This window comes from Peromyscus leucopus, chromosome 8b, assembly GCF_004664715.2.
Source record: "Peromyscus leucopus breed LL Stock chromosome 8b, UCI_PerLeu_2.1, whole genome shotgun sequence".
In the NCBI taxonomy this organism is placed as follows: Eukaryota; Metazoa; Chordata; class Mammalia; order Rodentia; family Cricetidae; genus Peromyscus; species Peromyscus leucopus.
The window spans coordinates 7,592,000-7,613,191 of NC_051086.1; the positions used below are offsets into that span (position 1 = coordinate 7,592,000).

The 21,192-nt window shown below is 44.8% G+C and overlaps 1 protein-coding gene across 4 annotated transcripts in view; it reads right to left on the reverse strand.

Annotated features, from left to right (window-relative positions):
* Window positions 1-1,582: 1,582 nt before the first annotated feature.
* The window catches only part of Luc7l (LUC7 like), a 34,788-nt gene continuing 15,178 nt past the window's right edge, over window positions 1,583-21,192 (reverse strand). For 3 of the 4 annotated variants that reach the window (XM_028893369.2, XM_028893372.2, XM_028893370.2), the window contains 7 exons: window positions 18,574-18,684; window positions 17,449-17,592; window positions 11,501-11,677; window positions 9,881-9,969; window positions 8,218-8,247; window positions 7,460-7,627; window positions 1,583-6,051 (listed from right to left, as the gene is read on the reverse strand). In XM_028893369.2, coding sequence (XP_028749202.1) covers window positions 5,910-6,051; window positions 7,460-7,627; window positions 8,218-8,247; window positions 9,881-9,969; window positions 11,501-11,677; window positions 17,449-17,592; window positions 18,574-18,684 — 861 coding nt within the window. In that variant the 3' untranslated portion in view covers window positions 1,583-5,909. Of the gene's footprint in view, window positions 6,052-6,849; window positions 7,628-8,217; window positions 8,248-9,880; window positions 9,970-11,500; window positions 11,678-17,448; window positions 17,593-18,573; window positions 18,685-21,192 lie in introns of those variants that run through there. The other variant, XM_028893371.2, reaches the window with a different exon arrangement.

Consider the following 21,192-nt stretch of genomic DNA (forward strand, 5'->3'; position numbering starts at 1 on the left):
TTGCTCTGCAGCGCACCGCCCTAGCCAGCCAATGAGGGCCGACCCGAGGGCGTGGCCCAGGCGCAGCAGGTATGTAAATTCAACTAGCTGCAGATCCAACACACTTCTGATTCTCACAGACTCAGGAAGGAATCATCATGGTGCTCTCTGCGGAGGACAAGGCCAACGTCAAGACTGTCTGGAGTAAGATTGGCGGCCATGGTGCTGAATATGGCGCGGAGGCTCTAGGGAGGAGACGGGGGCCTCTGCTCTGTAAGGACCATGGGATCCAAAGCAGATCTGGTGTTCAAAGGGCAGGCAGCCCCTACCTGTGCTGTCCTGTGACCTCAACTCTTCCTCCCACAGGATGTTCGGTAGCTTCCCCACCACCAAGACCTACTTCCCTCACTTTGATGTGAGCCACGGCTCTGCCCAGGTCAAGGGCCAAGGCGTGAAGGTCACCGCTGCAGACAACCTCGATGACCTGCCCGGTGCCCTGTCTGCTCTGAGCGACCTGCTGACCTCCAAGTACCGTTAAGCTGGAGCCTCAGGGCTGCCTCCTGCCAGGCTTGCCTTCTGGCCAGGCCCTCCCCCTCCCTCGCACCTGTACCTCTTGGTCTTTGAATAAAGCCTAAGTAGGAAGAAGCCTGTGTCCCTGGCTTGTCTGCACATGCAAAGGTGCTGGGATTGGTGTGGGAAGCCACCAGGACCTAAGCAGTGGTTCTCAACCTTCCCACGCTGTGACCCTCTAATACAGTTCCTCGAGTTGTGGTGACAAGAAATTATTTTGTTGCTACTTCATCAATGTAATTTTGCTACTGCTGTGATTTCTAATGTAACTATCTGGTATGCAGGGTATCTGCTATATGGTGCCCAAAGAGGTCACAATGCATAGCAGCGCCTCTAGGTGTCTAGGGGGACACATCCCTAGCCTGGGACTTAGGTCCCCTGTGCTGAGGCAGAAGGCCAGACAAGAGCAGGAGCAAAGAGAAGGGGAAGCAGAGGGAGGGGAAGAGGGGCCAAGCAGAGTCTGCCCAGGGTTTGTGGACAGACTCTTGTCCTGCAGTACTTGGCTGGGTTCACTCCTACCCTGGGCTTCCCACCAGGTTCAACATGAATTTGCTGGAATACAGTTTCCTTCTCTCCTGCTACCTTTAGACAAATACTCAAGAATTGGCCCAGCTTAGCACCCACCTAGGTGTAAACAGGTCAATAGAGCTGGAAGGCATAACGAAATGCTCTCCTAGATATACATCTACCTTGCAGAGCAGACCCTGGGTTTGATGTATCAGGTTTGGTATCACATCTCCAGCCCTCCTATATGCCCTGGGTTGAGACAAGCAGACCTCTGTGATTTCAAGAGCTGTATAGTGAGACTCTGATAAGAAAAAGACAAAATTAAGTCTGGGTAGGAATGAACCCAACTCAAGGGTTGTTAGGAATTCTGGGCAACAACAGCAGTGTCTTCTTCCCTGGGCACACGAGACATCTTTGGAAAACAGCCACCGCAGACCATCAGTGATAATCCAGGAGCCAGCAGCAGCACACTAAGCATCAGGAGGTGATGAAGATGAGTAGGTCTTAGACAGAATAGCTGACGAGATCAGCCGAGGGAAGGAGCTTTATTTTGGTTCACAGTATAAGGGTACAGTCCTGGTGGGGGGAAGTCATGGTTGCAGGAACTTAAGGCAGCTGGTCGCACTGCATCTGCAGTCAGGAAGCAGAGATGACAGCTGGTGCTCAGCTCTTTTCCCTCCTTTTTATTCAATCTAGGACCCCGGAGTTTAGGACAGTGCAGCCTATATCTGGGTGGGTTTTCTCACCGAAACCTCTGGAAACACCTTCACAGACACACTCGGGGTGTTTTCATGGTGATTCTAAAACCCATTGAGTTGATCAGATTAACCATCAAGAGTAAAAGTAAATAACATGTAGTTCACACTTAGAATGGAATATTCTTCACCCATAAATATAAGGAGATTATATCATGCCACTGAATTTTGCAGACACCTTGAGTAGAAGCCAGTACACCAAAGACCATACAGTGAATGAATCTGTTTGTGAAATATCCAAATGAGCAAACTATAGGGACAGAAAACAGACTCCTGGTTGCCAGGAGCTTCAGAAGGAGCTGGATGGTTTTAGCTAGTGGGCTGGAGTTTCTGTCTGGATGATAACATCCTGCAACTTACTAACAGTGATGACTGCACAACACTGTGGATACATAAACATCACTGACTTACACACATCAGAAATGGCTGTAATAGTCGTTTGTTATATGAAGCTTTACTGTATTTTGCTATCACTGGAATACATCATGGGCATTCCATAAATATCACTGTTCTGAAAGGAACATGTGCTAGGAGTCACACACCTAACAGCTGTCCATTTACTTATCTGAGAAGTAATTATGTTCATTTTATTAGTAAGCAGACCCAAGGAAGTGTGTTAACGACTCAGGAGGCAGAAGACACTGACAAGGATAGAACACACATTAAAATTCCATGTATTCTAATAATATATGCCAGGTATGAAAAATCTGAGGCTTGGGAGCCCAAGAAAACTTAAGGTTCTCAGGTCATGGCAAACTGGAAACCAGAGCTCACAGACTGCCGATTACAGCCCATAGCCCGGTGGCTGACAGACTGACCCTCTGGAGAGGCCCCATCAAGGTAAGCAACCGCTCCTTCAGCTCCTGGGCCGATGTCAGCCTGTTGGCCTTTGCCTGGCCCTACTCTGGATGTCTGGCACACCAAGTGGGCCTCGACAGTGATGTTCCTGAGCCACAACATTTAGGTGCTGGCTTCCAAGTATTGTTAAACTGGAGATGGGTCCTCCAAGGGGCATATCCTACATCTCCTCTCTCTCTCATGTCTCCTGAGTACTAAGGGCCTACCACCCTCCCGATGCACGGGTCAAGGTCCAAGAGTCACAGATCCCCAAGATAATATGATGAAGTTCGAGCCTTTTGCCTATTAAAATGACCATGGAACATTAGGAGATTCAAGAGGTCTCGAGCGTGGCAGGCCTAGGGTTATTCATCACAAATACTGAGGCCTGATTTGGCCATCCTGGGCAAATACCTGCCACTTTTATCCCTCAGAGAATTACAGTACCGCAGGTCCTCTAACTGCAGGAGTAGTCATGGTTAGATACTCTCTATGGATGCTTCATGTTCATCCTCCTGACTGTTTTCAGATCCACATGGGCGGGGCCTAATTCACTGATAGGCCCACCCCTCCCTGTAGGAAGGTGGGTGTATAGGGCTGTGGGTGCTGATAGATAGCTTAGGTGCCTAGGACATCTAAAACAGTCTCCAAAACTGGGACAGTGCCACCTATTGGCACAAGGCTGACCTATATGAGACAAGACAAAAATAACTTCCAATATCAGGAAGGCTTGTGGTAAAAGCCCAATGTTGCCAGACTCTAGACCCAGGATTGCGTCCCTAGGCCCTAGTGCTTATCATGTAGACAAAGGGACCAGGAGCTACCAAACCCTGTTTTCAGAGAGAAGGTAATGCTTTCTTCTTGCCTAATAATCAATCATGGTCATTGCAGAACCTGATTTTAATCTGCTGCCCCATTTGCTATATATCCCATACATATGAGTATGTCCTTCAGTTCTTATTCAACATAAGACAAACTACGTCCTGTGTGTGAAGTCATCTCTCAGAGCACATGCACAACACACACTACATGACATGGGAAAACACAGGGTGGATTGGAGAAGCATTAGCATCACAAGCCAGAGTTAGGACTGTCCTGCCCAATGCAGTGCTATCACCAAGGGCCTGCAAAGAACAACAGTGTCCAGGAAGGGCATATCTGCTCCTCTGTACCCTAGCCTGTGGGTGGTCCTGATTAGTCGGCCTCACAAAAGGCCAGGATGAAAACTACTGGCTCTCCCAGTTCTTGGGGCTGGAATCTAATTGGCACCTGTCCTGGTCCCTCAGGTTGCAGATGGTAGATCCCATAACTTCTTACACAATGGCCTGAGCCACCAACAAACACACACAACAGATTTATGGTTATCTGTTCTTCTAGTTCCCTTTCTCCATGAAAACTCCAATTAAGAAAACAAAACATCAGAAGGCAGAGGTAGGCAGACCTCTGAGGTCGAGGCCAGCTGGTTCTACAGAGTGAGTTCCAGGACAGCCGGGGCTACAGAGAAACCCTGTCTAGAAGAAAAAAAAAAAAAAGAAAGAAAGAAAGAAAAAGAAAAGGACAATAAAACAAACCATCCAGATGTGTTGGCACAGTCATTAGTGCCAGCTACTTGGAGACAGAGACAAGAATCTTCAGCCCGAAGTTCAACAGCCTGGGTAACAAGGCAAGACTGTCCTTCCAAACAAACAAATGCTACACTGCCTTTGGTAAGAACATCCTCCACAAGAGACTAAACAAGTGGCCTTTCTGCAACTCTAGGGACCCTGACCACCCAAAGGATGCTACCTAAGCAGGAGGTCTGCCTACTGTACCTCAGTAGCTGCAGTATGCCACATGAGCCTAGGAATTATCCTCTGAGGGTACCACAGGCCACGGTACAGAAATGTTTCCAGTAACTTTACACCCCGATAAAACAGCTGTTTCTCCACATTCAAATTTATATCTAGACAGAAAAAGTACAGAAAGAATTCAAACCAGACATAATGCTGACTCTGAGGAGGACTGTCCAGTTATGTCCCTAAAGAGTCCAGGAAGCAAAATGAGTACACAACTAGTCAAAATGTTCACCTGGGACCAGGTAGAGGCCTTATTCCAGGAAGAGAGCAGAGCAAAGCTAAATTGAGTCCCACCTGGAGGCCAAGGGGCTAGAGATGAAACCTACACATGGCACCTGTGCACAGCACTGAGCCCCAGTGGGTCCTTCAGGGATATCCCACCCCACCTCCTTTCCTATGGAGACAGTTGACCAGGGAAAGCCTGTTTCACCATCAACACTGCAGGTACCCACACACATCCTCCATAAAAGGGAGCCTGGGGCAGCACCAGGAGCCACACTACAAGATCTCAAGATCCTATGTGTGGCCATCAAACCTACAGCTCAAGACAGCACCTAAACCTTAACAAGCATGGCATAGAGCGGGGGCTTTTATGTTTAACACAACCAACTACAGGTCCCTCTGAAAACAAACTCTAACCCCCCCAGGACAAGTGAAGGGAAGACACTTCAGTTATCTTTTCTATTTCGGCTTCACTTTGATCTGAAGGCATTGATCCTCTGTGAGCAACAACATATGCTCAGGGGTTAACAATAAGCCTACCCCGAGTATAAACCACCCAAGATACCTGACCTAAGCTGCAACCCTCTCCCAAGGACCTCCTGATTGGCAGGTAGGGGTCATCTATGTCTTTATTCCACCTAAGTAACAAAGTGGAACTGCAATGTGCTCACCTAAGCTAAGGTTTCAATAGCTATAGCTCTCCCTAAGAAAATGAGTTTGTAATATGGCTGCCCCTCTCACCCAGAGTCTGCTCTAGGGTTTGCATTGAGAGGAGACGAGCAACTGAGATGCAGAGTGTGAGCCAGGCAGGGAAGCCACATACATCTGGCTCAGTTAAGTGTGTTGGGAGTGCCCTGGCACATAGGATACCAAAAGTTAGTGGTCAGATATTTGGTCAGTTTCCTAAGGTAATGGCAGCACCAGCCTTTATCTCCACAGGTGCAGGATCCTAGTTAAGTGCCTCTAGAGTAGAGGACAGCAGACACCCCAACACAGCTGTCAGGAGGCAGCCGCCAAATTTATTTGTTCCTATACAACATAACCCCAAACACAGGAGCAGCTCTGAACAACTCTAGAAACTCACAGCTAGGGCCAAACAATAGAAATTTTAACTACAAAAGATGAGTTATATCCAGCAAATATAAAGGGTAATTTAGGCTGTGCTGAATGTTTTGTTAGACTATTTACAGTGCCAGAGCCAGGTTCAGATCTCGCCAGCCTCCTTCTCCTCCGACCTCCGCGATGCAGTCTTGCCATTGGAGCTCTCCAACCTCCAGTCAGTGGGCCCTCGCTCACTCCGCCCGTATTCCCACGATTCCTCTCTCAATGAGCGCTCCCTGGAGAACCTGGGAAAGTGGAACCAGAGGCTCAGCAGAGGCTACCATCTCCTTCTGGCTGGCTGCACAGGATCCAGTAAAGTAGACCCTCAACCCTGGACTAGAGAAGGCCATGCCCCCACCACACTCAAGTGCCTTTTTTTGTCAGGGGTGTGAGGGGAGAGTTCAAGACAGGGTTTCTCTGAGTAGCCTCAGCTGTCTTAGAACTCACTCTGTAGACCAGGCCTTAACCCCAAGAGATCCGCCTGCCTCTGCTTCCCCAGTACTAGATTAAAGGGTGTGCACCATCCCTGCTGCCTCAGGTGCCTCTGAACAGATCAGAAGACAGCCAAGCCTGACTGCATCTGGTGTCTTAACTAATCACACAGAAAATCATTAAAACAAACAAAGAAAAGTAATCCTTTCAGCTGTGGATGGTGGCTTATACCTGTAATCTCACACTTAGGAGGGTGAGACAGGAGAGATTAGGTCTGAGGCCAGCCTGGGCTACAGAGTGAGATTTGGTCTCAAAAGTAACTGATAAAAAGTAACATTTGAAAGGTTTAAGGGGCTGGAGAGATAGGTCAGAATATGATGCTCTTGTGGAGGACCACACTCATTTCCCAACACCCATGTTGGGTGTCAGAATCACCAGTAACTCTAGCTCCAGAGGATTCAAGACTCTTTTTTGTCCTTCAGTACACACACACACACACACACACACACACACACACACACACACACACCGCGCGCACACAACATACACTAACATTTGTGACATAAAACATTAACACACACACATAATAAAAATAAATCTTAAAAAATAAATAAATAAAAAGAAAAGATTTTTAATAAAGAAAGTCTTCAGTGTTTAACAGAAACAAAGCAAATGGGAATACAATAAAGTTATGCTTGTGGAATATGACCCAGTATGTAAAGACAATGGAAAAAGACAGAATGGAAAACCACATAAGTCAAGCATGGTGGTATACACTTTTCATTTCAGCACTCGGGAAGCTGAAGCAGGAGGATCTTGAGTTCAAGACAACCTAGGTTACAAAGTGAGGGCCTGTCTCAAAATGAAACAAAAACAAAGTTACAGGAGAGGTAATTAAGCAGGACCTGTTCAAGACAAAAACCTTAGCTGCTCTTTACCAAGTTAAAGGACACAGAGCCCAGCCAAGCGCAGTGCGGCACAGAGGGCCATGGGAGAGCTATTCAGCCCTACACTATTCCAAGCACTGGGTGCCACTCTCTATTCCTTAGGGCACCAACACAGGGTGCTAGCCACCCAGATCCTGCCTCTCCACAAGCCCAACCTTGTCCCTACCAGATGTAGTGGCCAAAAGGCCAGCATGACAGACCCCAGCAGACTTGGGAACACAAAGAGAAAGGGCTTGCTCCTGGCTGCAGCTACTGAGGAAGTCAGAGTAGTTACTTGTATTTTGCACTCCGGTCCCTGGAAGCCCGGTGGTGACCCCGGCTATGGCTCCGGGAACGACTGCGATGGCGCCGGTGTCTATCTCGGGACCTGGAACGGGAAAACTTTCGCCGCTCTCGGGAGGTAGATCTAGATCGCCTCCGTCGCCGATCCCGGGATCGTGACCTGGAAAACCCAAATGATTTTGAGAGTAAGGTCAATATTTCAATATCACTAAGGTCAATATTTCGAAGGTCTGTCCCCATTCTTCCCCCTCTTAGTATCTTTTGGCCTTCAGCTTTCCTGGGATTTCTCTCTTTCCTCCTACAAATTTACAATTTGGGACTAAAGACTCCCCTGAATTAATCTGATGGCCAAACCTGTCCCCTAGATAATGTCTCTTGAAAGCATAGGACTTGGCCAGGTGTAATGGGGCATGCCTTTAATCACAATACTCAGGAGGCAGAGGCAAGTAGGTAAGTCTCTAAAATTGAGGCCAGCCTGGTCTACAAAGTCAGTCCCAGAACAGCCAGGGATACACAGAGAAAACCTGCTTCGAACCAATTGGACACTCCTAGTTGGTCTACAGGCCTGGGGAGGGGAGAGGAGAGGAGGGAGGAGCAGTTTCTATTGTGCTAAGCCCTAACCAATTCCTATGCTCTTCACAAGTCAGCCTTGCTTACCAAAGTTGTGGAGCTGTAAACACCAATTATTAAATGTTTCTGCATAAAAAAAGCATTCAACCTGAGAATCTTGTGTTGGATCTGGAAACCTACCTCCTGCGATCTCGGGTTCTTGATCCAGACCTAAACAGGAAAATAAAAAACATCTTTAATCCTACCACCCAGGAGCTAGATAGAGGCAGATGGATCCCTGACTCTGAAGCCAGCCTGGTCTACACAGTTCTAGGCCAGTCAAAGCAACTCGTGAGATACTATCAAAACAAAAAAAGGTGTCCTTTGAAAGAGCATAGCATGGTTATTTCTGGCTCTGATCTCTTCTTTGAACTCAAATTAAATCCAACACATCTACCTGAATACTTCTCAGGCATCTCAAATTGAATATAGCCAAATTCTACCTACTATTCCTGGTTCCATCTTTGCTATCCTAGTTAAGGAACAATTCCAGATTAGAAACCAAGAGGCCAGCTGTGCGTGGAAGTGCACACCTTTAGTCCCAGTACAGAAAGAAAGACAGGCAGATCCCTGAGTCTACAGAACAAGTTTCATGACAGCCAGGAAGAATATACAGAAAAAAAATCTGTTCCAAAAACACCAAAAAGCAAAGAAAAGAAACCACAAGGCCAGCTTTATTCCTTCTCCTCACATAACTCCAAGTCCAGTCAGTCAGTTCTAACCCTAATAGCTTAGCCTAGACCACACCACCCACACTCTTCCTGCTTCCAAACTCCATTAGTATCTAGTACCTCACTGGTGTGGGGGCTTTTGCTTTTATACTTTTATACTTTTATTCAATGGGCAGGAACATATTCCAACCACATATCTTATGGGAAAGTCTGCCCAGTGGTCCCACGTGACCAATCAAAAAAACCACAAAGCCCATACAAAGGCTCCACACCTTCAGTCGAAAGCTGATGAGTTCCCTACAAAAATGTACTGCCGAGACTGCGTGCAGCTTAGCTACCAGCAACAGATCCACTTTTGCACTCCCTATTTGCTAAAAGCTCCATCCCCAGCTGTCAAAGGAGCTGGCTTTGTGGGGTTCAAGGATGGATGGGCAATGGTGGCACATGCCTTTAATCCCAGTACCCAGAAGGCAGAGACAGGTGAAGTTGTGAGTTTGAAGCCAGCCTGGCAGCCTATAAAGCTCGTTTCAAGACAGCCAAGTCAAGACAAAGAACCCCTGTCTTGAAAAACAAAAACAAACGGCACCTGCTCTAATCTGCTATTGGAAGGCAGAGGCAGGCACATCTTTACAAATTCTAGGCCAGCCTGGATTACATAGTGAAAACCTATGTGGTGTCCCCAAAGGGAGTGGCACTATTAGGATGTATTAGGCCTTGTTGGAGTAGGTGTGGCCGTGTTGCAGGAAGTGTGTCACTGTAGGGATGGGCTTTGAGGTCTCCTATGCTCAAGCTACCACCCAGGGTCTCAGACCCAGGGTCTCAGACCACTACTTTTTATTGCCTGTGGGTAAGGTGTAAGAACCCGCAGCTCCTTCTGCCCGCATGCTGCCTTCCTTCCCACCACGACAATAATGGACTAAACCTCTCAACTGTAAGCGAGCTACCACAATCAAATGTTTTCCTTTATAAGAGTTACCTTGGTCACAGTGTCTCTTTACAGCAATAAAAACCCCAACTAAGACACCTCATCTCAAAATAAATAAATAAATAGGGGCTGATTCTGTATGTGGCAAACACTGACAACTCCAGGTCACAACACAGCAAACAACACTTCCTGAGGATGGTCTACTTACCTCCTGCTTAGCCGCTCCTCTCGTTCTCTCTCCTCTCTTCTCCTCAAGCGATCCTGATTTCTCTTCTCCTGCTTTTCAGCCACAGTTTTCTAAATAAATGAAAAAATGGGAAAATAAAGGAAAAGCAACAACTTTTAGGAAACAATATTCTATTCATTTTTTAACTAACAAGAGAACAAATGAAAAAATCTTTACAATTATTCTATACATTTGGTGACAAATTACACAGGGGTGGGCTGAACTTCTAAGTCACAGGTAATTGATCACAATGCTTCAAACCAAGCCACAGAGTTAGTTGTTCATCCTATAGGTTCTCTACAAGCATTTTAGAAAAAGAAAAGAAACACTGAGTCAGATCACATACACCCAAGGTAGCCAGAAGTAGCTCACTTTTAATGTGGTAAGTGCTATGACAACATTAGCAAAATTGCACATTCAATTCATCAGGCTTGATCCTAAAGGCAACAGAAGGCTCTGGATACACTTTCCCACCAAATCAGCATCAACTTGAGATAGCTGAAAAGTGTTAAGTACCTTTACAACCCACCACTAAAGTAACAAAAACCCTGTAATACATCATCTGGGCACAGTGAATGAAACAAAGTCCTGAATGGGGGAATACGTCACACCCCTTAATACAAAAACTCACCAGTCTTTCCTGCTTAAAGCTGAGATAGCATGAAAAAATCTCCTTGCCCAGTGAGTAAAGCAAGTACCCTCTAGATGAGAGGACACAGCAAGGCCCAGGTAAGCTGTCCCAAAAAACTCAACACCTCCAACTATGGTCATCCCTCATCTGAGCTAGGCACACAGGATAGTCAGCTGCAAAGTTCCTTTTCAAATTTCCCCACAGCTGGTCTGATTGAGAACAGATCCCTAGGTGTGGCATCACTTTCTTCCCCACTCCTACCAGTCACCTCACATGACAAGGAAATCAAACTCAGACCTGCAAAAGATGTAATGTAGTACATAAAATACTACTGGGAAAATAGAAGCAAATATTTTTGTCGAGGCCAAGTTTCAACACAACACATGGACCTTAAACTGGGAGATGATCTTAGAATTCTGAACTTCCGATAAGCCCTCATCTGTACTCTTTCTGGAGAGATGGCTCAGCGGTTAAAAGCATTGGCTGCTCTTCCAGAGGTCCTGAGTTCAATTCCCTGCCACCACATGGTGGCTCACAACCATCTCTAATGAGATCTGGTGCCTTCTTCTGGCCTGTAGGCATACATGCAGGCAGAACATGGTACACATTAAAAAAAAAAAGAAAGGGGAAAAAAAAGGAGGGGTTGGGGATTTAGCTCAATGGTAGAGTGCTAGGCCCTGGGTTTCGTCCTTAGCCTGGGGGGGGGGGGGGAGATGGGGGACAAAAAAAGACAAAATAACAAAAAGAAAAGAAAGAGTACAGATGACAGATGATTGCATGGTGGTGGTGGCTCATGCCTTTAATCCCTAGCCTAGTCTACAAAGTGAGCTCCAGAGCAGCCAGAGCTGCTACACAGAGAAATCCTGTCTCAAAAAACCAAAAGAAAAAGAAAAAAAAGAAAAGAAAAAACTAAAGGTGACTACAAGACATAAGACTCTAAAGGGGTCTCCAGAAAGAATGTATTAACATACCCTCAACTGATCAAGCTTCTCTCGGATCTGAATGAACCCCAAATGTAACTTGCCCCCGAAGTGATCTGCAAGACGTCGGTCATTGTCATGGAGACCAAGGTAAGCTGAACAAACCTCACAGACGCGGAGTTTTTGTTGTTGAAAACTGGATGCAGGCATGGAATTTCTGTATTCTTCCTAAGGGGGGAGGAGGGAAAAAAAGATAAAGCTGAGGTATCTCAGAACTGTCACATTTTACTACATGTTGAAAACTGGATTGTTCACCTTTAGGTACGTTGAGAACTTCAATTTCACTGTTTATTTTAAAAGAACAAACATTTAGAGGGAGGCAGTTTTCTGAGTTCTACGACAGCCAGAGCTACACAGAGAAACAGTTTTGAGAGAAAATAAAAGTATTAACAAAACCTAACATTTATGTCTTATCAAAAGCAACAAGGAACATTCAAAACAGTCTCCATTAGAATGTTTTGAATGTTCAAAACATAAGAATGACTGTTGAGATGAGCAGGGAAGAGAAGACTTCAAAAGTCAACAAAAACTGGGGCTGGAGAGAGATGATGGCTCAGCAGTTAAGAGTACTTGTTCCTCTTTCAGAGGCCCTGGGTTTGGTCCTCAGCATCCACATGAGGATTAATGATCATCTATGACTCCAGTTACAGGATTTCTTCTGGAGCACTAAACACATGCAATGAGTCCATACATATAGGCAAAACACCCATATAAATAATTTTTTAACTTGAAAAAGAACAAACAAACAAAAATAGGGCTGGAGAGATGGCTCTTAAGAATATACTGCTCACCGGACAGTGGTGGCGCACGCCTTTGATCCTAGCCCTTGGGATGCAGAGGCAGGTGGATCTCTGTGAGTTCAAGGCCAGCCTGGGTTTCAGAGTGAGTTCCAGGAAAGCCTCCAAAGCTACAGAGAAAACTGTCTCAAAGAGGAAAAAAAAAAAAAAACAGATTGTACACTGCTCATGCAGAAGACCTGAGTTCAATTCCCAGCACCCAAGTCAGGCAGTTCACAACCTCCAGTAATTCTAACTCAAGGGAGATCCAATGTCTCTAGCCCCCCTCAACCATTTACACTCACATGCATATACTCACACACATAGTAAACAAAAACTAGCAGTCATAATTGTGTCCTGATATCCAGGAAATAAATATCTAATGCAGGTCTAAAAGATAATCTGAAAGGCCAAATCATTGACACCTGAAAAGTACCCAACACATAATATGCATCCTCCAGAAACACTAAAATGTTTATAGAAAAATCTCTCATTCTGCCCAAAGCAAAATACATCAAACAAAAGCAAAGAGGCCTGGCATACTGCTACTAGTACATGCACCCCAGTCAGAACACTGCTGCAAAATCCATACTGAAGAAAACCACTCCTCTGTCCTATTTTTTTGCAGACTGATCACACTTCCATAGCCCTAACAGCTGGAACTCATGGAGATTAAAGGTGTGGGCTACTACTCCCTTCTTTGTTCACTTTGAAAGGGAAGGCTTGAATGTCAATGTAACTGCTTCCATTAATTCATACATTTAGAACATTCCCTAGGAAATTCAAGCTAAAATAAATACAGTCTCATATACTGCTGGTTATGATAATCCTAACATGATCTGATTTATGTTAATCAGAGCACTTAGGAGGTAGAGGCAGAGGTAAGCAGATCTCTGTGAGAACAAAATCAGCCTGGTCTACATTGTGAGTTCCAGGCCAGCAGGACCTACAAAGTGAGACACTGTATAAAAACAAAAACAAACCAACCACACAAGAAAGATCATCTATGTATGCACCATTACCCAGGAATTCTTCCAAGTAAATGTGCCCCTGTGCCACCATGTATTAAGAACCAGCTGGGCGGTTGGTTGCGCCTATCTTTAATCCCAGCACTCCAGAGGCAGAGGCAGGTGGAGCTCTTTGAGTTAGAAGACAGCCTGGTATAAAAGCAAGTTCCAGGACAGCCAGAGCTGTCACACAGAGAAACCCTAACTCAAAAAAAAGAAAACAAAAACAAAGTCACCACCAAGAACTGAGAAACTCAGTAAATATTTTGTGTAGATAAAGCCTGTAGCAATACAGTGAATAAGATCTTGTCTTAGTTACTATTACTAATTAGTTAGGGTTATTATTGCTATATGAAACACCAAGACCAAAAGCAAGTTGGGGAGTAAAGAGTTTGTTTTATTTGGCTTACACTTCTACATCATAGTCTTTCACAGAAAGAACTCATGAACTGATGTGATCCTCCAACCTGTCCTACGGGACTATACACATGGGTAATATAGACTATAGACTGTAGTGGGTAGCTGTACTATGACCTTGAAGCACAGTCCCTAGAGAGGCAGCAGTTAACTGCTCCACCTGCCTATGACCTTGAATTACAAGCCCATGGAGCGTGGCATCTCAGACCCCTAAGACTTGGGATGCACATAAGAATCACACCTTCTCGGGCCGGGCGGTGGTGGCGCACGCCTTTAATCCCAGCACTCGGGAGGCAGAGCCAGGTGGAGCTCTGTGAGTTCGAGGCCAGCCTGGGCTACCAAGTGAGCTCCAGGAAAGGCGCAAAGCTACACAGAGAAACCCTGTCTCGAAAAAAACAAAAAAACAAAAAAAAAAAAAAAAAAATCACACCTTCTCCCCTCATGGTTTTTGGATGTTGATACAGGAAAAGGTGGAAGAACAGCTTGGATCATAGCTCAGTTTTCCAGGACCCTACGATAAATCTCCCATGCTGTAGTGAGTTTCATTCCTAATAAATTTCTTGCCGTTAAAGCAGACTCCATGTATTTCTCACTTTAATAGACCCTCTTTAGGGCTAGACATATGGCTCAGTAGTTAAGAGCACTAGCTGCTCTTCCAGAGAACCCAGGTTATATTCCCAGCACCCACAACCATCCAGCCCCAGGAGATTCAATGCCCTCTTCATGTCTCAGCAGGCACATGGTATCCAAAAACACATGTAAGCAAAACATCTATATATATTAAAAAAATAATATTCTCATTATTTAGGCTAGGCTGGCCTGGAATGCCAGACCCTCCTGTCTCACTATCTGAATACTGGAATATATGGTATGGATATCATTTTCTTAAAATCAGTTATCGAAATGAAGAGCCATTGAGTACACTACACCTAATCACCAGAGATCAGTGACTACAAAAGGACAACAGGATCTCTCTCTGTATTATTTCTTACATGTTTTCTTTTAATTGGGGGTTATTGTGTGTGTGTGTTTGTGTGTGTGTGTGTGTTTGTGTGTGTGTGTATGATGTGTAAATGAGTGCAGTAAAAACAGCAACCCACAGTTGCCTCTGAATCCCTGAACCATTGAGGAGCTACTAGTACCTGCTCCTCTACCAGGGTTTGAGGCATACTGTGCCTGTATACTGTAATCAAGAAGGATGCAGAGATCCCTCCTCTCTAGCCTAGGGAGTACTTGGCACCAGAAGGTACCTGAGGCATACAATCACCTCCATCTGTCATACTCATGGTGCTTCTGTATAGAGTACAGTCCAAGCACTGGTTGCAGTCTTTTAGGGTAATTCTATCTAGGCATCTCAGCTGTGTTATAAATCTCTTTTGTCTTTTAAGCTAAGCAATTAAATAAGGCTAGATGACACAGTGATGTCACCATCAAGTAAAAGTGGGTTAAGTGTCTACTGGGGAGATGAGGCATTAGATCAGAACTATCCTGTTCTGCCTATATCTGACCTTTGCTGCCAACTTTAATTCCAGTCACTTTTGGAGAACAGAAACGCATAATGCTGATGGTCTCAACCTTCTTTTCCTGCTACTGGGTTCAATGAGCATTGCTTTAACACCCAACAAAACCCTGGCACTATGCAGGTTAGCTATAAATAAAAACCAGACGCACAATAATATCTAAAAGTAAAGCAGACACCAGTCATGCACATACACACCATTTTCTCATCACTTCCCCACCCCTGGACTTGCTGTTTTTAATAACCTCACTTTCTCAAAGGCCTAAGCTATGGCTTTCCAGGATACCCCCAATCTACCTATAGACCATCTCAAAGTCATCTCTCTCTAATTTTGTCTCTCTTATGAATCTATCTTCATCAAATCAATGGGAGGATTAGGGCCTAGAGAGATGGTTCAGCAGCTAAAAGCACCCACCCGACAGCTTACAACTGTCTGGGGGATCTGACACCCTCTTTTAGCCTTCATGGACACTGTACACATACACACACAACCCAAGAGGTGGATCAGAAAGGAGTTCTAGGAGCAAATGTGTGGTAATATTTTGTTTGTGATCTAACAAATAAAGCTTGCCTATAAAATCAGAGTACGGAGCTAAGCCACTAGTTAGCCACAGGGGCCAGACAGTGGTAGCACACACTTTTAATCCCAGCACTGTGGCGGCAGAGGCAGATGGATTTCTGTGAGTTGAAGGCCACCTTGTGCTACAAAAGATTGATCCAGTCTAAAAAGAAAAAAAGAGCCAGGTAGTGGTGGCACACACCTTTGATCCCAGCCCTAGGGAGGTGGGAACAGTAAATGATGGCTGAGCAGAGAGAAAGATAAGGCGGGAGGAGACAGGAGCTCACTCTCTTTCAGGTTGAGGAGTTGTCAAGGTAAGAGGTAGTGGCTATGACTTGCTCTTTTGTCTCACTGATCTTTCAGCATTGACCCCTATATCTGACTTCTGGTTTTTATTAAGACCAATTAAGATTCATGCTACACAAATGTCTATGTAAGCTATATAAAAGATGGATACAGGTTCTTTTAACTTTCTCAAGTCCACAGAACATATAATACTAAAAGTAAACTGTGAGCTTTAGGGTAACAATGATGTCTAAATTTAGGTATATTGATGGTAACAAACATACCACTCTGTTGGGGGTTGCTGACAATGGGAGAGCTGTAGAGGATCATTTGGAAATTTCTGTACCTACCTGTGAACTTGGAAACACAGTCAGTCACGAAGATTATTATTTGGAATAAAAAGAACATAGACATGGCTTAACATTAGTCCAAATGGTCAACATTACTGAATTAGTATCACTTCCCTATCACCACTTTTCTTGTTGTAGCCCAGATTGGCCCCAAACTCACTATGTAGCCAAGGCTGGTTTTGAAATCCTGATCCTCATGTCCCACCCCAAGGACTGGGATAATAGGTGTGTCCACCTTGCCTGAATACTAATACTTCCCTTATCTTAAGACATTTCTTAGCTGGGCATAATGGCTCACATCTATAACTGAGAGGCTGAGGTAGAAGGGTTATTTTAAATTACAGTCCAGCTTTGGTTTTAGTTACACAGTGAGTTCTAGGTCAGCAGGTCAGCCAAGACTATAAAGTAAGACCATGTTTTTTTTTTTAGGAAAAAAAAAAAAAAAGCCTGGCAGTGGTGGCATACACCTTTAGAATTCCAGCACTCAAGAGGCAGAGGCAGGAGGATTCTGTGAGTTTAAGGCCAACCTGGTCTACAGAGTGAATTCCAGGACAACTGCTAGGGCTATTATGCAGAGAAATCCTGTTTTGGGGATGGGGGACAAAAAAAGAATAATTCTGCTATTCCAGAAAACCTGGGTTTGGTTCCCAGCACGCATATGGCAGCTTACAAACATAGGTAATTCCAGTTCTAGAGGAATCAATCACCTCTTTTGGTCTCCTGGGGCACCAGACACGAACACATGCACATAGTACACATACATGTAAGCAAAACACTGATACACATAAAAGAAAATAAATAAAATGTTGAGAAACACAGAGAGAGAGAGAGAGAGAGAGAGAGAGAGAGAGACAGACAGACAGACAGACAGACAGACATGGTGGTACATGCCTTTAATCCTAGCACCTGGGAGGGAGAAGCAAGAAAATCTTTGTGAGTTTAAGAACAGCCTCATCTGCAAACCAAGTTCTAGAACCACCAGGGTTATATAAAGAAACCGTATCTCAAAAACAATGAACAACCAACCTCTGCTTCTTTTTTCTTTGTACGAACTTTCTCCACTTCCATAAGGATCTTCTGGGACTCATCCACATTTCCTTCAGCTCCCAGCTGCTCTGCTTTAGCAAGGAGCTTTCCTATTTCTTCATTCAACTCATGTACTTTTTCTGCCTAAAGAAAGAGAATCAGATAAAAGCACCAAACATCAATACTTGGAGTTACAAAGAAAACAAGTGTTTCTCTTCTTGATGCATGCCTGGCTTATTCCTCTGAAAATAAAAGAACACCTTCAGATCCAGACTCAGTCACACATATATCTTAAAGACTAAAAGCTTGCCGGGCCGTGGTGGTGGTGGTGGTGGTGGTGGTGGTGGTGGTGGTGGTGGTGGTGGTGCGCGCCTTTAATCCCAGCACTCGGGAGGCTGAGGCAGGCAGATCTTTGTGAGTTCGAGGTCAGCCTTGAAAGCTGACCAGCGAGATCCAGGAAAGGTACAAAGCTACACATAGACACCCTGTCTCAAAAAACAAAAAACAAACAAACAAAAAAAGACTAAAAGCTCAGTGGCAATGTAACCATTGGCCTATAATCCAACTTTTAGATGAAAGCTTGGGGTGGGGATGTCAGGAGTCCAAGATCATTCTCACCAGCCTAAACCACAAAAGACCATTTCAGAACAAAACTTTGACATTTTTACTGCCATTACCATGTGCTCTATTACATGCTGTTTTTGTTTTGCAATGGAGTACATGCCACTCACTTTACAAGTGACATGACTTTATGTCTTCTGGGCATGGGTAGTAAAATGTCAATGTTTAACACACAAAACTTAGGTTGCAAGCAAAATACCTTGTTACTTGGACTTCTCAGCACACTAGCATCTTCTTTTAATTAGTAAGTGCATATAACCTAAGAAATGCTTCTGTGCTGGGCATGGTGGTGCATGCTTTTAATCCCAGCATTCAAGAGGCAGACTAATCTCTGAGTTCAAGGGGAAAAAAGGAAGGGAGGGAAGCTCGCTCCTATGACACACAAATACTTATCACAGACCATATCCACTGGGAACAGCCAAGGCAGAAAACACTATCTACCCAGCATCCCCAAATAGTGTGAGGGTGAGACAAAAAGTTAGTTATACCAGTCACTTAATATACCTTTGCAGAAACTTCTGCACTGATCTCCTCCTGTGTTTCTGCCAAACGCTTCTTGGCAAGTTCAGTTCTCCGATCACACTCTGCAATGAAGGACTCTAAGTGATCCATCGCCTAGTTTGGGAAAAGCAGAGAGCTATGATCAACATTTCATAGATTTATTGCCACTGGTTACATTGCCACTGAGCTTTTAGATTAGTGCTGGAGATTAAACCCAAGACCACAAGTACACTAGGAAGGCACTCTACTGAATTACATCTGCAGACCTATTTCTCTAGACAAAGTCCCATAGACCAGGCTGGCCCAAAACTTGCTATGTACTCCAGACTGGCCTTGAACTCACAATTTTCTTGCCTTAGCCTCCAAAGTGCTGGATGACAGGTGTGTACACCACACTCTGCCAATAATACATTGTCTTGGCACCTATATATATGTTTTGTTCTTCTGTTTTGAGACAGGGTCAAACTATGTGGCCCTTGTGGGCCTGAAATACTCCCTCTGTATATTAGGCAGATACATACCCCTAATCCCACCACTAAGGAGGAAGAGACAGGCACATCTCTGTGAGTTCCAGGCCAACCAGGGTTACATTTGAGACCTGGTTTCATAAAAAATAAAAAGTAAAAAAAATTAAATTGCAATCCCTATCTCTGCTATTGGCATTTATAGTGATAACATGAGCTGATACTCTGCTTGCAAATATATTATGATAGTTAACATAATTTTTTTTTGGGGGGGGGGTTTCAAGACAGGGTTTCTCTGTGTAGTTTTGTGCCTTTTCCTGAAACTCACTTAGTAGCCCAGGCTGGCCTCGAACTCACAGAGATCCGCCTGGCTCTGCCTCCCGAGTGCTGGGATTAAAGGCGTGCGCCACCACCGCCCGGCTTAGTTAACATAATTTTAATCATCTTAACCAAATGACTATCTGATTTACTTATTCCCAAAATTTGTAGAAGAATCTCCAATTCTCTGTAACATTACCAAGAAAGTGGACTGAGGGAATTGCTTAATCATTAAGGACCTGAGTTCAATCCCTCAAAAGTCTACACATGGCAGTGAGCCTTACAATCCCAGCACTGGGGAGGTAGGGATAGGTGGATCTCTTGGGCTTCTCAATCAGCCAATCTGATCTAGCTGGTACATCCTAGGCCACTGAGAGACAATGTCTCAAATAACAATGTGAGGGGCTGTTAAGATATGAGACAGTTCAGTGGGTAAGGGCACTGGAGACCAAACCTGATTAATCTGAGTTCAGTTCTTTGGAACCCACATGATGGAAAGAGGAAAACCTATTCCCACAAGTGTGTGTTCATATAAATACTAGCAAATAAAAGTTAAAAAAATAAAAAGAAACAACAAAAATCCACAGTGGGCAGCACCTACAGAAAACAACCAAGGTTGTCGTTTGGTCTCCATAGGCAGACAGTAGGAGGCTGAGGCAGGAGGATTATTATGAGTTAGAGGCCAGTTTGAGGCTATAGTGTAGAATAATGAGAGGCAACTCACATGTAGAGGGAAAGTGCAGCATGGAAGTATTAAGACTGAATCTGATTCCTAGAACTCTATAAAATGGTAAGAGACAGCCGGAAGTGGTAGCCAACACCTTTAATCCCAGCACTTGGGAGGCGGGGGCAGGGGGATCAGTGAGTTCCAGGACAGCCAAGGATAAATACACTGTGAGGCTCTATCTCCAAACAGGAAGGAAGGAAGGAAGGAAGGGAGGGAGGGAGGGAGGGAGGGAGGGAGGGAGGGAGGGAGGGAGGGAGGGGGAAAGGAGGGGGAGGGAGGGGGAGGGCGGGGAGGGGACGAGAGGGGAGGGAAGGCGAGAGGGGAGGGAAGGCGGAAGAAGGGAGAGAGGGAGAGAGGAAGGGGAGGAGGAGAGAAGGAAAGAGAAGATGTGGCCTACGTTGTTTGCTACTGTAAGCTGTATTTCTGGAAAGATGAAGAGCTGGTCACCTGTCCTTACCCAGAGTAACAGCTCCCAATACAGGATCCTGAGGTGCCCAAGTCCACTCAAGCAGTGCTCCCCTCCCCTACTGTATACTCGGCATTGTACATGTAGGGCAGATCAATGAACCACTCATAAGAGTCATGCAGAGCCACACCTTTATCAACTAAAATGCCTCTATCTTAAGCATTCTTGGTCCAATGGTAATAGACTCAAATGTCTGAAAATCTAAAAAATAAATGGTAACACAACAAAACAAGTAACCCAGGTCATGCAGTGACTTCTAACAGGCATACTCTTTATAAAGCAAGTCTGTTTTGCTGCCTCTCTCTTTCCTTTCAAAGTGTTTGAAGTGACAAACTTACAATGACAATGACAAACTTAAATGATAGAAAAAGATGAGTCCAAACTCAGATTCCTTTTTTTTTTTTTTTTTTTCTAGACGGGGGTTTTCAAGACAGGGTTTCTCTGTGTAGCCCAGTCTGTCCTGGAACTCACTACGTAAAACCAGACTGGTCTTAAACATGAGAGATCCGCCTCCCTCTCTGACCCCCAAGTGTTGGGATTAAAGGTGTGTACTACCACCACTGGCAAAAACTTCTAATCACAATCTATCACTTACTAGAATGTCTACAGTGGCCTCATAGGGCGGTACTACGAAACCAGTTTCTAAG